The 16,268-nt window shown below is 41.9% G+C and overlaps 1 protein-coding gene across 1 annotated transcript in view; it reads left to right on the forward strand.

Moving 5' to 3' along the window:
• ADAMTSL1 (ADAMTS like 1) overlaps window positions 1-16,268 on the forward strand; it is a 361,881-nt gene that overhangs the window by 126,328 nt on the left and 219,285 nt on the right. Inside the window, exon 5 of the mRNA XM_054986918.1 lies at window positions 13,763-13,889. Within this exon, the coding sequence (XP_054842893.1) occupies window positions 13,763-13,889 (127 nt within the window). The remainder of the gene's footprint in view (window positions 1-13,762; window positions 13,890-16,268) is intronic.

Here is a 16,268-nt window from a genome sequence, read left to right on the forward strand (position 1 = left end):
GTGAGAGAGAGAGAGAGAGAGAGAGAGAGAGACACTGTCATTGGTTGCTTCTCCTGTCTGCATGCATTCAGAATAACTCCCAGAGACTTGCTCATACAAATGGAATCAAGAACCATGCTTCTTCCAAGCTTCATAGTTGTACTATTAGAGCATAAACTGAGCAGTTTGTATGTACACAGGCTCTGATGCTGCTGAACATATGAAGGCTAGTAAGTGAATACTATCCACTCCACCCATAAGAATATTCGATCAATGTGTAAAGCTAGTATAGAGTAGTAGTAAGTTGTTGGGTTGCGCTGTAGCACTTAGCTGGTTCAGATCTCACTGCTGCCATGATGTCACCAGGTGGCCTTGGATAAGCCATTTCTTTCAGCCCGAACTCCCCAGCTGCATTGTGGGGATAATAACACTGACTTTGTTCACCACTCTGAGTGAGCACTAATCTGTCCAGAAGGGTGGTATACAGTACACATGAACTGTTGTTACCATTATTATAAAGAGTTATCATCTTCCTGGATTTTGAGTTATTGACGGTTTCTACAGCAGCTGTTCCACTTACTGCTCCGAGATGCAGTGTAATCTGAACAATATTTGAAAGCTTATGAAAACTTGTGTGTTTAGGTGATTTTAGGGGAAGTGGACTTGTATGGAACGCTGTGCCAAGGTTCTGTTCTTTACCCTTGCATTAGACTTGATGTTCTGTTGAACAGAGAGTGGTCAAAGGACAGGCCTGAATTGTCCTGTACAGTTTGTGGCCACCCCCTTGCAAGAATCATCCTTGCAACAAATCCAAGCCGCATGTGCTTGTAGGTTCCAGCCTTAATGCTTTCAGCCAAGATATTTCATCAGGCCTCAAACCAACATATTGCTGGGAGGCCTCAGGGAGTTCTTCCGGCTGATCCTTTATAAGCATGAGCAATTGAATATTCAGTCTGCTCTCTGCCATGACTGATAGTATGAAGAGGGTGCAAATCTAGTGAAGATTAACTATATACAGATGCACAGATGTTATGTGCTGGGAGATGAATCCTGGAAAACAAACAAGTCTTTCCCAACACTATCCAAGAAAGCTCACTAAAGTTGAGCCAATTCCAAATCAAGTTGAGAGGTGTTCTTTCATCACTATTTGTATCTAACCCAAGAAGTATGGGAGATAGCTGTGGTTGCTCAATGTAGTATTGGCCTACAGTAACACTTTTACCATTAATCCCAACATCTTCAAGCTGAGCTTTGGCACTAAAAGCAATTTCTGGGGTTGAGCCTAGACTGAAAACAAACCTTATTTCGCATTCAGAATCCCAGCTGTGATGCCAAAGCAGGGAGTGAAATTCCATATATCAGTGCCAGGTGCTTTTGTAACACCCACATTTATCTCTAGAGTAGCATGTAATCTGGAGTAGCATGCAATGTGCCCGGTGGAGCAATTTCATAAAAATAGCCATGCCAACCAAGTAACATTTGCCCGGTATAACCACACTAACAAATGTTACTGTCCAACAATGGTTCATGTAAGCATAGCAGACTACTTTTTATGCATTGAAAATATTCTGCCAGGTACAGTACATGTGAGAGAGTTGTTCCTTCTGCCAGATAGTCCCCTATGGAGACTATGTTCAGAAAGTTTTACAACATTCGTACTAGCCTGTGTCTCAGAGAGCATGCAATGGATAAGAGCAGTGCTGGTAAGATTAGGAAGGATGCTTTGAAGGGGCTCCTAAAGCCTGGATTCCAGAGCTAATAAGAACAAAGCTTGACCAAGAGTCAGCAGCTGATTGGATGGAACCTTCCTGAGAAGGTATATAAGTGGTAGTTGAGAGGCAGAAGAGAAGCAGCTGGATGATAGAAGATCTTCCAGAAGGAGACAGCTACCACAGCATAGGCCTTCCAAGAGCTGAGTGAATGAGAGACTGAAGGCAAGGAGGATTTGCCATCCAGGAGAAGGCAGGAGAAAGAGCACAGATAGTCTGGGAATAGGTTATAAGGTCTGTGGCTCCATCTGCCTGAGGAGATACACTAGAGCCTCCACAGGACCAGTGGGAAGACTGCAAAGCAGCAGACCTATGCCAACTGGAAGCTGTCCAGCCCATCAAGTCATTCCCCAACAGAACTGGCTGGGGTTGAGGAACAGGGAAACCTGGCCTTTGTATTTTAATATGGAGAGGGATTGTTAGAGCTTCATTATGGCAACTGTCCTTTTGTGAGTCACAGAGTGGTGCAAACATTTGGTCAGCAGTTGTTAAGTAATTAATATTTTTTCTATTTAAGACTTAAGTCTTTAATTCTAGGGGATGTGACCGACAACTTGGTAAGGCTTGCAGACCTTGGGGTCTTTATCAGGTCGTCACATGGATCATTTGCAAAGGCTCAAAATCCCTGGTTTGTGATCTGTGATACGTAATATCAGAAAAGATATTTGTCATTCAGCTAGATTTTAAAGATCAAGATTGCATACTGGTCTTTTTGAAATTCAGTTATAAGCAATAAGCAGTTTTGCAATGACATAACATTTTAAATGTATGAATCTATGTAAATTAATGTTGATCATTTTCTTTCCTTTTTGGGAAACGGGCCTTCTCCCAATCTATAATCTCATTCCATTCTGCTCATACCATTTTTCTATTACAACATTTGGATTGAGTTGGAACACAAGATTTCCAAGCCTAAAATCCAGGCGTTTTGCTGATAACTGGGGTCAGGGTGAACCAGCTGAATATGGTTTCACAAGGGGACAGACTAATTATCTGATTGCAGCAACAGAAGGCCTACTTTGGCATTAGTGCTGACAATAAAGATGTACTCCAGTGGGACTTCTGGTTGCATCTGGCTAGAGCACCATTTTCTATCAACAAAAGAAGCTCTGTGTGTTTGACAGCAAATTAACGTGCCTTGCAGATGGAACAGCGTGAGTGGTGATACCCAAATATGTCATGAAGTCATTGCAGCTGACAGAGTATCACAGACTCTATGATGTGAAGCAAGCACTGCTGTATAAAGACTCTGTTTAGTAATTTGCCTTCTAAAAGAATGAGCAAATACTTAAAAGAAGGCTTTATGTAATTCTAATTTCTTGCGATGCTTAAACTTTTCCAAAAATATTGGAGCAAAGATGCCTTGATAATTTGTAATGTGGCCCTGTTGTCTATGCAGGTATTTCCTTTCTCTGGAAAACCTGGTAGCTTTTATTCTGGGGGGAAAAATCAAATCAGCTTAATATTCAAGGGAATCTGGGTGACTCATACAGAAAGATGTCAGTCTGTGTTTCAATTAGAGATGGGCATGAACAGGAAAAAAAAACCCAAACATGATGTTCATTGTTTGTTACCATCCATGAACAGGGACTCACGAACACTTACGAGCATGACCTATTCACGAACACGTTTGTGGTTGGATGTTCGTGGGGGCCAGCAGGCTCTCCTCCAGCCATCATCCAAGTTTGGTCAAGATCCTTACTGTACCACTCCCAGAAACCTTACCTGAGCAGGCAGCAGGAAAGGTACCAGTAATAAATAATAGCTTGGCCCAGAGCCTGGCAGCAGCCCTGGAACCTGAAGGGGTACATCCTTATCTCTGTCCCATCACACACAAAGAAAATTCAAGCTCCAATGCACTCTCTCTCTCAAAATGCCAACAGCCTCTCCCTCTCCACTGTCTGCAAAACCAGAGCTGGGAGCCCCCCTCCCCCCTGCTCTTTGCTCCCTTGCAACAAATTTGGAGCTCCACACTTGAAAGGAAGTCCTGCCTATCAAGCTGAATTGGGCTTAGATTGGGGTTTCCAGGGCAACAGCAGGCGTTCAGACAGAGTTCAGACAATCCCTGCCTAAGTTGCCAAGGGAATTGATTGCAGGTGCCAGACTGTCTGGCTTGACCAACAGCAACGAATGAGGCTCGCAACGACCACCTGTTCGTTTAGAATGGGGCCTCATGAACAGCTTGTTCACGAACAGCAGATTGGGCTGTTCGTGGCTTTTTTTTGTTCATATTGTTGTTTGTGCCCATCTCTAGTTTCAATAGCTGCTGACTGCAACTGAGCTATCATTTAATGCAATTTAATACATCATATTTCAATTTGTAAGCAGTGTGCTTCTGTCTCTGCACTAATGGTGCCTAGTAAACCTTAGCTGTCATATTGACTGTCAGGATTTTAAAGCAAATAGTTCATATTTGTTGTGTTAAAGAAAGGTGTAATGAAACAAGCAGTACCATTATTTGGTGCTTCAAAGGGAGAAAAGTGTGAAAGGCATGCCTGAATGAAATACTAGAAAAGAGCAGCATAAAAACTGTAGGTCTCCCTTTTTTCCGTCATGTTGCATTTCTTCAAGTTATACTGGTGTACATTACTGCATGACCATTGTTAAATTGTCCTATGTAGCAGGAGTAGCTCATGCCTAAGAACACAGATGAACATATGAAGCATTCAGAGGAGTTGAGCCCCAGTTTGTGGTTTCCCAGATGAAGCCATGCGCTCAGTTCCAGCACTCAATTCCAGCAACTGTTTCAGCTCCTCTTCAACCTGAAATCCCGTATGAAAGGCACAACTGAGTATAGGACTTAACCAAAAGCCAACCTGTTGGGATGATGAAGATGTTGTTTTCCAGCATGCTCCTGGGAACACGATTCCCAGGAGCATGCAAGTCCTATTTGGCTTGGGACTGCAGTGTAAAAGAGAAGAATATTAATCCTATGGTTGTTGTGGGTTTTCCGGGCTGTATTGCCGTGGTCTTGGCATTGTAGTTCCTGACGTTTCGCCAGCAGCTGTGGCTGGCATCTTCAGAGGTGTAGCACCAAAAGACAGAGATCTCTCAGTGTCACAGTGTGGACACTGTGACACTGAGAGATCTCTGTCTTTTGGTGCTACACCTCTGAAGATGCCAGCCACAGCTGCTGGCGAAACGTCAGGAACTACAATGCCAAGACCACGGCAATACAGCCCGGAAAACCCACAACAACCATCGTTCTCCGGCCGTGGAAGCCTTCGACAATACAATATTAATCCTATCTTGTGCCTTTTTCTGGATTTGAAATGGCCCCAAGGAGTACTCTTTACTCCATGAGGAAACATATGTGCACGTCATCAGTAGGTACATACTGATCTCAGAAGGGGCATATAGTATCCCCCAGAGCCATTTTGAAGTAGGAAAAGAGTACAGGAGGAAGGCTTAAACAGTCTGTCACTGTGCACCATGGTCCCAATCTGAATAGTCCCCTTCATACCTGGGATTTTTTTTTCAGAGTGGGAACTCCCAGCACACATCTTACCGAAAGGCTTCATAGTAGATCCAAGGCAGGGGTAGATTGGCCATTTATCATCCAGCTTTATGATTCCCAGTACCCACAGCCGGGCACAATTTGACTCGACTCCAGTGGGTCTGTTATGACCTCAGCCCACTATTAGATAAAGGATTTGTGGCTCCTGAAGCCATCCCAAATCCCCAAGAAATTAAAAAAAGGATAACAAATTATATGGTTCATAAGCATCACCTTGCTTGAATCTTTGGTGTAACAGTGATCCTAATGAAAAGTGATGAGTGACGTGATAAAGCAGAAAAGAGTGAGTGAATTAAAGTCAATGAATATGACTATGTGTATATGACCTCATTGTATACTAAGTACAAATATGACATTCATTCTTTTTTCCCCCTCACCCAGCATGTCTGTTGAAATCATTCACAAGATAGAAGGAGATGCAGGCTGCTGTGGAAATACATGGGAAATTAACCAGGACCACACACACACACATTCTCTCATGCTATACCTGACTATTAATGACCTTTATGATCCCCTCGGATGGTAGAGGTGGAGGGGCACCAACTAGCTCAGCTGCCTGCCTGCAGCATTGGGTACTTCCCTAGGAGGATCCCCGGGCCCCAGTGGCAGGCTTGCTCTCTCCTTCCCTCCTTCTGGGATGGGGCAGGCCCAGGGCCTAGCCCAGCCCTGTTCTGCCTTCCTTGTTTCATACGGTCTCACTTTGGGGAGGTGGGGAGGAGGCGAGCAGTGGCTTCCTGCCATGTGGGATGAGGAAGGTGTGTACCCCATTCCCCATTGTTAGCCCTCATTCCACTGCTGGAGGATAAGGAGGGTGGCCACTGCCAAGTTCAACTACCAAGAGATGAGGTGGGCACTACTTTGCCCAACCTTTGGGGGGACGAGAAGGGTAGGAAGCAGCTTCCCATCACAACCTGGAGGGTGCCATCTTCCTTTCTCTCCCACAGTGTGGGTAGAGTGCCTTTCCCAGGAAGGCAGTCTTCATGCCTTCCTGGGGCCTCCCTAGCCTGTAGTGTCCCAAATCCTCAGGTTGGCCCTGACTACAGTTAAAAATATTCAGTTTGGTTTCTCTTGGGGATAAAAGATTCCAGATACTTCTTCTGTTATATGTACATGCAAATAGATTATTATTATAGGGATGGGGATTAGATTAGAATAGATTATAATTAACCATTGCATGACTTTTTTCATCCCACCCAGTGCTCACTCAAGACTACTTGTGTAATGTTTTTGTCTACTGTTTAAATCATTGTCTGTTTGGACCTTAAATTCAGCTCTTTCTTACATTACCATGAACTTTTACCTCAGGAGAGCCCTGGTCATAACAAACACTCCTTTTATTTACACACACACACAGAGCTTCAGGTATTCCCTACCCAGGCTTATAACTCGAGAACACCTTCTCTTTGGCGTTTGAACCCCACCATTAACACCACCTGTATTTGTGTGACCTATGTATTACTGACTCTCTCAAAAAGGTTTCACATTTACCTTAGACCTCCTCTATTAAACTGGTAATATAGGAAGGCTTGTTATAGAATCAGAGATATTGGCCGACTTGGCTGCCTGGATCCATGTTATGGTAATATCAAAACTTGACTATTGTAACACATTATACATTGGTCTCCCATCTAAGTTAACTAGGAGGCTCCAATTGGTGCAAAATGCTGTGGCTCGACTATTATCAGGAGTGAGCAGGAGCTTGAACATCACTCCCATCCTACAGTCACTCCATTGGCTACCTATCAGTTACTATGCTCAGTTCAAGGTATTGGTTATTACATACAAAGCCCTTCACAGCCTTGGTCCAGCATACCTACAGGACTGCCTCTCTCCCTATGTCCCTCCATGGCAGCTTCACTCATCTGAACAGGGTCTCTTGCAGGTACCAGCCTGTACATGGGTGAAATCAACAGCAGCCCTATGGAACCCTGCGGCAGCCCTATGGAACGGCCCGCCTGAGAAGGTCAGGAGAGTTCCCACTCTCCTGGCTCTCCGCAAACAATGCAAAACTGAATTATTCAAAAAGGCCTTTTTCTCAGCTAAGAGGGCGGTATTGTAGGAAAGGGATCCCAGAAGTTTCACTAATGAGTTAGAAACCATAGATTTCACCATTATGTTGCCTTACATTTTATCTGTTGCTTTAAATATGTACTCTTATATACTACCTGTGCTTTATGTTGTTCAATATAAGTCCTAGAATTGATTATGTTCTGTTTCAGCAGTTCCTCAACCCCATACTGGATCCTTGCTAATACTATAACTTTGTAAACTTACGTTCTTTTACCCCATGACATTGTTTATGGAAATGTTCTTGACACTGTATGGAAATACCTGCCCTTATCCTTGCCACTGACTGTACTAATCTCACACTATATAATCCACCTTGACTCTCAGTGAGAAAGGCGGAATATAAATGACATGCATACATACATACATACATACATACATATGGTTGTGGTACTTACCAAAAATGTATATCTTAAAAAGGTGACGATCCCCTTTTAATTTCTTTGTTCACCTAAAATAATGACCAATTTCCGGTTATTACAAGCAGTATCATGCTCAACTGTGCAGTCAAAGAGATGCTTCAGTAAAGGGATAGGGAGTGACTATAGAGTTTACTACTATTTCTGTAAGTATGAAAGACTCAGACTTTACTAGTCTTCTACAGTCCTATTGGGTAGTTCTTGTGTTGTTTAATATTTCAGTCTTAGAATTGCTTATGGTCTGTTTCAGCATTTCTTCAGCTCTGTGTTGGATATCTGATGGTTTTAAATCTTTGCAAATTTGCACGTATATTGAAATGACTTTGAAATTGACTGTCCTGACTCACACTGTGTAATTGTGTCTCAGTGAGAAAGGCAGGCTATAAATAGTGTAAATAAATAAATAAATAAAGCCAGATGCAATCCTCATTCCAATGTGCGCTCTCATCTGTATCTGCAAATAGCCAGCTGAAAGCTCAAGGGTGCATCAGCTTGTCAACCTGATTATAAAACATGAACAAGGTTCAAATTAAAAGCAAGTGTTTAAGAAGATTAGGGACACCCAGTCCAATATCAGGATCTCTGTCATAAAATTTGTGGTGCAGACAAGGCCTTTGAAAGACAAAAAAGATTTATCTATACTTGGCTAGATTTGCTGGCTTGTTCTTATTATGCTATTTCCTGCCCAAGTTTCTCAACACTGAAAAGAAATGATTGTGAAAAATTCTTACCCTGGGGCATTTATGGGAAAACAAGGCTCAGCCAGAACTTGTCGTTGCTAGTCCACTTTGTATTCCTGGAAGAATCTTTTAAACAGAGCCAAGGTTCACACGTTGGGGGATATACAGCAGCTATACATATGGCTAGGCCTTCATTAGTTGCCTTTTAAGTGGCCCATGAAACATTAATTGCCTCTGTTTGGTGGCCCTTCTTTCTTTCTTTAGAGTAGTCATACATTATGTATGTATCTTAATGTCAGGGGAACATATACAAGTCTTTGGCTCCACCAGTTCCACACAGTATTAGCCCAAATGTCAGAATCAAACTCATTGTGAAGTATGGGTGCTGGCCTAAACGACAGTATGATATTGTTACATCAAAGCATAATGCCAGGCAACCATATTTGGGATATAATTGCAGATTGGCTGTTTGTTCTTTTCTCTTTTTTTTCTGTACAAAACACATAAGACAAACTACGGTTCGGAACTGTTAAGGGAATGAACCCCTCACTGATGGTGCATAAAAAAGTCTGAATGTACAAGATGCTTGCTGGACAGAAAATTAGTGCAATGACTAGTGGTTATGCAGAGAATGTACATTATGTGGAACGGAAAATAATTTAATTTAGACATTCTTCACCCAATGCAGTACCAGTTATGTAATATAAACTCAGCTGTTGTGGTCATAGGACTTGTAAGAAGGATTAAAGAAATCATTGATCTAAGTGTAAATAGGTCTCTTGAAACACAATTTGAATGAGACTTTGAAGAGACGTGAGATCTCTTTTGACCAACAAAAAAAGGTTATGATGGGGATTATGGGGCCTATGTGGATGAAAGCCATGTGGGATGGGGGCTGGAGTAAGAATGTGAATTGGGCAACATTGAGTAAAAAAGCTGGAGAGGTCAAATCCTTTATTTTCTTCATGTTAATTTTTCCCCTTTAAAGCTGATGTTTAATCTTAAAAGGGCACTCCAAATTCATCCTTTAGTTGAAATTTGGTAGCAGCAGAGATAGGTAAAGCCCACCTCCTGGCTCTCCCCCTTGAGAATTCATCAACTTTATGAACGTTTTATGAACCACATGAAATTCCTATAGACTTGGTAAGATCCATCAAACTTGGCTCAAATTCCAATTTAGGTAAAATGCAACTGCAATCCTTCAAGATTCTTAAGATACCGGCTTCAATAGAATGCGCTGTTAATAGTGTTATAAGTTCATCCAAGCACATGTGGCTTTTAAAAATGAACACATCTGACAAACATTCCTCTTTGTACCTGTTAAAATATAACTTAAAATCTGGCCCTCTGCATTTTATTTTAAACTCACAGAAGCAACAAAATTTAAACTTCAGATTTACGGCTGTCAACCACAGATATTAAAAACCTATCAATGTATTTTAAAAACATATGGTTTCATTTTATTTGGCTGCTAGTGTTTGAGCTATGTGTTTTTTTTTTCTACAGCCATGTGGTCCAGAAAATTTAATCATGAGTCCTGGCAAACCTGAAGGTTACTACCAACTTTAATAACTTACCACATTTTGGTGTGAGAATGTAGTACCAACTCTCTGAGGCAAATTCTTGATGCATACTTTTCTAAGAAGTTTGTTTTTCATCTCAAAATAAAATTAGTCTCTAGATGGTTGTGCTTCCCAGTTATCTTTTTTTACTGTTTTATAGATTTTGTGCCCATTTTTTCATTCCATTATTAGGTTTGATGGAACATGCCCAGATTGTACCTATTGCAGTATCTCTCAGCTGTAACTGTCTGCAGGACATAGTACGTCTTGCATGAAAATTTGTACTCAGGTTCTAAGATAAGAATAAAAAATCCACATTTTCTGCATCCATTATAAATCATAGCCCTTTCCTTCCAAAAACAGGTGAGTGACAAAACTGTAAAATGACCAGGCTCCCTTGCAAGTAGAAGTTGGTATAAGGTTGCCAGGAAGCAGGACTTTTTTTCAGCTGGAATGTGGGGGAATGGAGGGCAGCTGGAACACGCCAAGCAGTGCGGAGGGCAGTCTGAACTCCCCTCTGTCTGGAGATCAGGGGGCAGGGCCACCAGCCATGTGACCATTTTCTCTGAGGGCAACCCATTGAGTTCCACCACCTCTTTTCCCAGAAAAAAAGCCCTGCCAGGAAGTATCCCAGAATTTGCTTCTGTTTCTTTAACAGATTTGCAGAGGTTAAAAAGACGCAGCCATGAATTATCTCTCTATTCCTTATCATCAGCTGTCACCCACTCCCACATGCTGGAACATCATACTACAGAGGAGGGAAAGGAAGGCAACAGAACTGGGAGAGGAGAAGGACAAAAGAAGGCACAGCTGTTTAAGAAATGGATGCAATATCTATGTTAAGAACTGGCCACCTTAGACCTTGGCAATAGGGGCTTGCAGTTTTGCAAATATGTACTACATTTTCAAGCTCTCCGTTTTTAAAATAAACTGGAGCAAAACACTGTGTGTTTAAACATGAGCACATGTTGCCTAGGTATCAGGGTTTGAAGATAACATTTTAGGTAGAAAATATAGAAACGATTCTCTCATTTGGCTCCGTCCCTATCTCACCTGTGTACCTTGTTTGGAAATAAAATGAGAACTTCCTTCCTCTTTGAAATGTTGTAGGATAAGCATTAAATTGTTGTTAACAATACTTTTTTTTTTTTAGCTTCTCCCATGTAGATCATATTTTGGTGAAAATTCTTTCATTCTGGAGCCAGAAACAGATTTGTCACATGCTGTTCAGCCTAGGGCAAGTTTAGTTCTTACTGACTTTTGGGGAACCTTTGAGTGCCCAGCTGAACTTCTGAAAATATATCAGTACTTTGAAAATAGAAAAGAGTCCAGCAGCGCCTTTAAGACTAACCAACTTTACTGTAGCATAAGCTTTCGAGAATCAGAGAACTGTGATCAGAGAATCAGAGAATCAGAGAAATGTGAATCAGAGAATCAGAGAACTGTGATTCTCGAAAGCATATGCTACAGTAAAGTTGGTTAGTCTTAAAGGTACTACTGGACTATTTTCTATTTTTGCTACTACAGACTAACATGGCTAACTCCTCTGGATCTACTTTGAAAATGAAATCCTGCCCTCGAGTCATAGTTGACTTATGGTGACCCCTGGTGGGGTTTTCATGGCAAGAGACTACCAGAAGTGGTTTGCCATTTCCTGCCTCTGCAACCCTGGTCTTTGTTGGAGGTCCCCCATCCAATTAATAACCAAGGCTAACCCTATTTAGCTTCTGAGATCTGATGAGATTAGGGTCTCCTGGCTGGGCTACCCAGTCCCCTACTTAGGTAAGCCCCTATGTAGTCTACAAACAGTATACTAGACTTTTTCATAGGAGTCTGTTTTGTTTTGTTTTTATTAATTCCAAAAGGGATTGTTTCATTACCAAGTTGTTGTTTATGATTTTGTTTCCTTACTGTTGTTTTCATTTTCAGAAATCTATTTCATTATTATTTCTCACTGGTTTCAGTGGAAGATCCTCCTCTTTTTTTCAGATCTGTACCTTCATGGTGTTCCATCAAAACTGAATAAAACTCCAGGGGTTTGTTGTATTTCTCAAGGACACCCATGCTGCCAAATGTCAGACAGATAGAATAAAGTCCATTGCCTTATGAGGCAATGAAGCATTAAAGTCTATGGGAGAATTGATCCAAACAGTAGCACAGACAGCTCTATGGCCACTGAACTTGAAGAACAGTAAGATAAGGAGGAGGCAGACTTAGAAGGCAAGGGCATTTGGTGATACAAAGCCACTGGGCAGGCGGGCAGCAACAGGAGGACCTTCAGGTAAATTTGCTTGGATGGAGGATAGGGTTTGGAGAGCAGCAGGTGAGCAAGGATGTGCAGAATGCAAGGAAAAATTTGGCCCAGCTGGACAGGTATTGGGGAGGAGAGAGGAAGGCAAGAGTCCCACCCCATTTCCTTCAGAATTTGAATACCTCACACTTGTATGTAATACTAGTAGCTGCAGTTTGCAGTCATTCAAGAATGCCCAGAACCTTTCTTCCCCCTGCCACAAAGGAACAATGTGCTCTCTCTATGCCCTTATTAGGAAAATACTGCCTGCCTTGTAAAAGTGAACCAATAGAGGCAGAGATTGCAATGAGGAAAGAAACCAGAACAAAACAAACGAAGAAATTCATGCATTTTTTCTTTATACATTGCTTAGATGGGGAGTTTGTTTCATTTTCATTATTAATTATGATAATTATGATGAGACATCCCATTTTTTGTTATTACTGTAATTAATAATGAAAGAAACACACAAGTTTACTGTATTGACTTACATGGGACTACATCCAGGTACTTCTGACTTAGCCTGTTTTGTAGATCAGGCTTTATGTACTGGTTTTGATCTGAGCACTCAAGGTTGTGTAAATTTTGGAAGAAAGTACTCTAGCAACAGCTCCCCAATGCCTGTGGAGAGCTAGAAATGAAATCCAGATTTCCTGACTCCTCTGCTCTTTGTTTTCAATATGGCCTCCCTGTTGTTTCACACAATGAACATTCTCTCAGTATGGCTTGCAATACACAGAATGAGGTTATGGTCAGATGTAAGTAACACCACATGTTGTTCTGACAGGCATAGCAGGTACAGTAGGCATTTTATTAGGACTGCAGCAAAATTCTAAAGCTATGTATAGTGCTCCAAATCATAGGTATCCATTTGCCTAATATTATAGGCTGGCGATCCTACACATCATTTCATGTGCTTTGTGTCCCACTAATTTTAGCTCTGAAATAATGTACACATAACAAACAGTGAGCAAAGCCTGTATCTGCTTTGTTGGTCTCAGGCTTGATTCTCATGCTTGTATTTGATATGGTAAAATCATCAGAATATAACTTTCACTTACTGTTTTTGTACAGTGGATACTTTGCCCAATATAATGTGAACTTTACTTTTTTCTGGAAGATTGATCAAAAACTAAGTTCTCCATGACGTAAATATGAGAGCTTCATGAGTGTTGGAGCCTTAATCATATGTTCTCTTACTTCTTCAGTTCTCAGCACGATAAAAGTAATACTACCTGATACTCCATTTAAAAGATGTTTTTCTCTTCCTTTTTTTCAGCTACTTTATAAGTAGTTTGCTCCTAAGTACACACAGAAATGTCCAGGCCAGATTCATTTGCTCCTCCTCTCATTGCTAAGTTGCTTTATGGCCCTCTGGAGACATTGTGAGGGGGGAAAATTGGCGGGAATTAACCACAGAGATGGATCCAACAGTCCGGAGGTGCTCAATTTGAACTGCATATCCTTCTCTTTTGTCAGATTGTTGGCTGTGATCACCAGCTGGGAAGCACAGTGAAGGAAGATAACTGTGGGGTCTGCAATGGAGATGGGTCCACCTGCCGGCTTGTTCGAGGCCAATATAAATCTCAGCTCTTGGCAACTAAATGTAAGATGTTGACTTGACTTTTACCTCAATGGGAATACGAATGAACTGAAAATAACAAGGATAAGTAAAGAGACAGAGAGTCATAGGATTTTAATTATAACCCCACACACTTTTAAAATATTTTCTTTAACTTTACTGGCCCCATGCTGTGACATCCGGCAGAATTAATTTCTATACAATCCCCTCTTCTTTTGGGGAAAAAAAAATTTCTCTTTGGCATCCTTTATATCAAGAGGCTGGAAAGTAGGCTTGCCGGAAGTTATCTTGTATAAAACAGCTTTTCTTTAAGTGTTGGCAGAAGCTCAACAGGTATAATTTTATTATAGTGATAGTAAAAAACTGCACCTGGTGAATGTGCACATCACCTTCCATATAGCTGTTCAAAGTTATCCAAGGTGGAATCATATAGGCCTAATTGGCTTGTGTGTAACACTTTTGTATTTTGTGCCCTGAATTAGGTACTAGGAAATTAGGGCAATTAGGTAATACTTGCAGCACCTCAAAGCAAGAATGGGATTGCAAATCTGTGACATCCTAGAACAATTTATTCTTGGAATGGTGTATTTAGGGCCAAATTACTTGTTGCAGCACAGCTGCATATAATGGTAGCCAGACAGACCCTCTTAAATTTAGAGGTGGGGGTGTTCAGGAAAGAAACAACTGGAAGGGGAAGGGGACTTAACACTTCACTTGCCAGCTGTTTTTCTCTAAAGCAGTGTTGGGATTTAGCAAGTGTTTTGATTTCAGTCATGAAAGAGTTAAACTGCTTGTGTTGCTTAGTTAAGTTAACTTATTTGCATGTAACCACTTAGGCCTCCAGTAAGGATTTCTGTCAGAGAAATGGGAGTCACTAGTCTTAATGAAGTAAAATTAGGATTCTCTATTGGGCAACCTGTTTTATTGGGGTGGGGCAATTAAGTAAAGATATATACTGCAGTTTTATTGCTCTTTGTCCAGTGTGTCTTGTACTCTAAGCCTTAGGACTAGAGATGGGCATGAGCCGCATTACAAACTTCAAAAACCCACGAAATTGGCGATCGCGCAATCACGATCCAGCGGTTCATGATTGTCCACGGCAAACGAACCGGCATTCGGAAGAGGCCTGGTTCGGTGCATTTGGCTGCAGTTCAGGAAGCCAGACAGTCAGGCGCCATCAATCAATTCCCCTGGCAACGGAGCCGGGGGAATGCCTGAACTCTGTCTGCACTCCTTCTGTCGCCTTGGAAACCCGAATGGAAGCCCAGCTTACCTTGATCAGCAGGTCTTCCTTCCAACCATGGAACTGCAAAGCAGTTACAAGTTGGGAGAAGACATCTGGGGGAGGGGGGTGTTCTGTAGCCACGGGCAATCCAATCTCATCCCTGCAAACCCTGATAGACTGCTTTGACGGCCAAACACAGACCTCCTGCATTTCTCAGTGAGTCCTCAGCTTCTAAATAGCAGTGGGCTCTCAGGCTGGGTTTCACTTTCAGCTAGCAGTGGAGTGTGACAGAGCTGCTGCTTGCTACTTGCTAGCCTTTGGGGAGAGACAGAGAGAGTATAATTGAGCTTGGATTTTTGTCGGAGTTTCCTGGGGGCCTCGGATTGGAGAGGGTATAACTCCAAGATCCCTATTGCAATCTTGACCAAACTTGGATGCTGGCTGGAGGAGAGCCTGCTACACACTTCCTGTGAATATGGGCTCTCTAAGTGCAACAGGGGCTGTTCTGAGCACCACGAACCGCGAACCAGTTTGGCAACAGGAAACGTCCGTTGCGGTTCACAACTTCAGGATCGTCATCGGCACCGAACCACGAACCGCAGAGTCATTAAATTTTTTTGGTTCATGCCCATGTCTACTTAGGACTATCTTCTAATAGCAAAGATGTAGTCAGTTAGCAATTTCTTATTTTCTACCAATGTAACACTATTTTTATCCTTTATGTAGTAAAGCATTTTATAGAGCTAAACTGGAGTGTGACTGTGTCTGTTCTCATTAATTCCAATGTGCAGTTTTGCTAAACTCCTCTAATTAAGTATTAATCTCCTACAAGCTGCCATCTTGATGCTTTTTAAAACCACTCAGATGTAGTGATTTAACTGTTGAAGAAAGACCAGAGTTAAAATTTACACTCAGCCACAAAATGCGCTTAGTGAACTTGGGCTCCTCCCTCTCTTCCCCCCCTGCTCCCCTTACAGGATTGTTGTGAGGAGAAAAAAGGAGAACCAAGTATCCTTCTCCTTGGAGGAAGGAATCATGACACAAATATAATTTCTTCTTGATATTTTACTTCCACCAGTGTCCCAGGCCCACATTTACTGTGGTTCTAGAATTCTGCAAGGTGAAAAGGACTTGCCAGGAGAAGGGTTACCAAGGGCTGTGGAAAGGGGGCTAGCATT

Source organism: Eublepharis macularius, chromosome 8, assembly GCF_028583425.1.
Source record: "Eublepharis macularius isolate TG4126 chromosome 8, MPM_Emac_v1.0, whole genome shotgun sequence".
In the NCBI taxonomy this organism is placed as follows: Eukaryota; Metazoa; Chordata; class Lepidosauria; order Squamata; family Eublepharidae; genus Eublepharis; species Eublepharis macularius.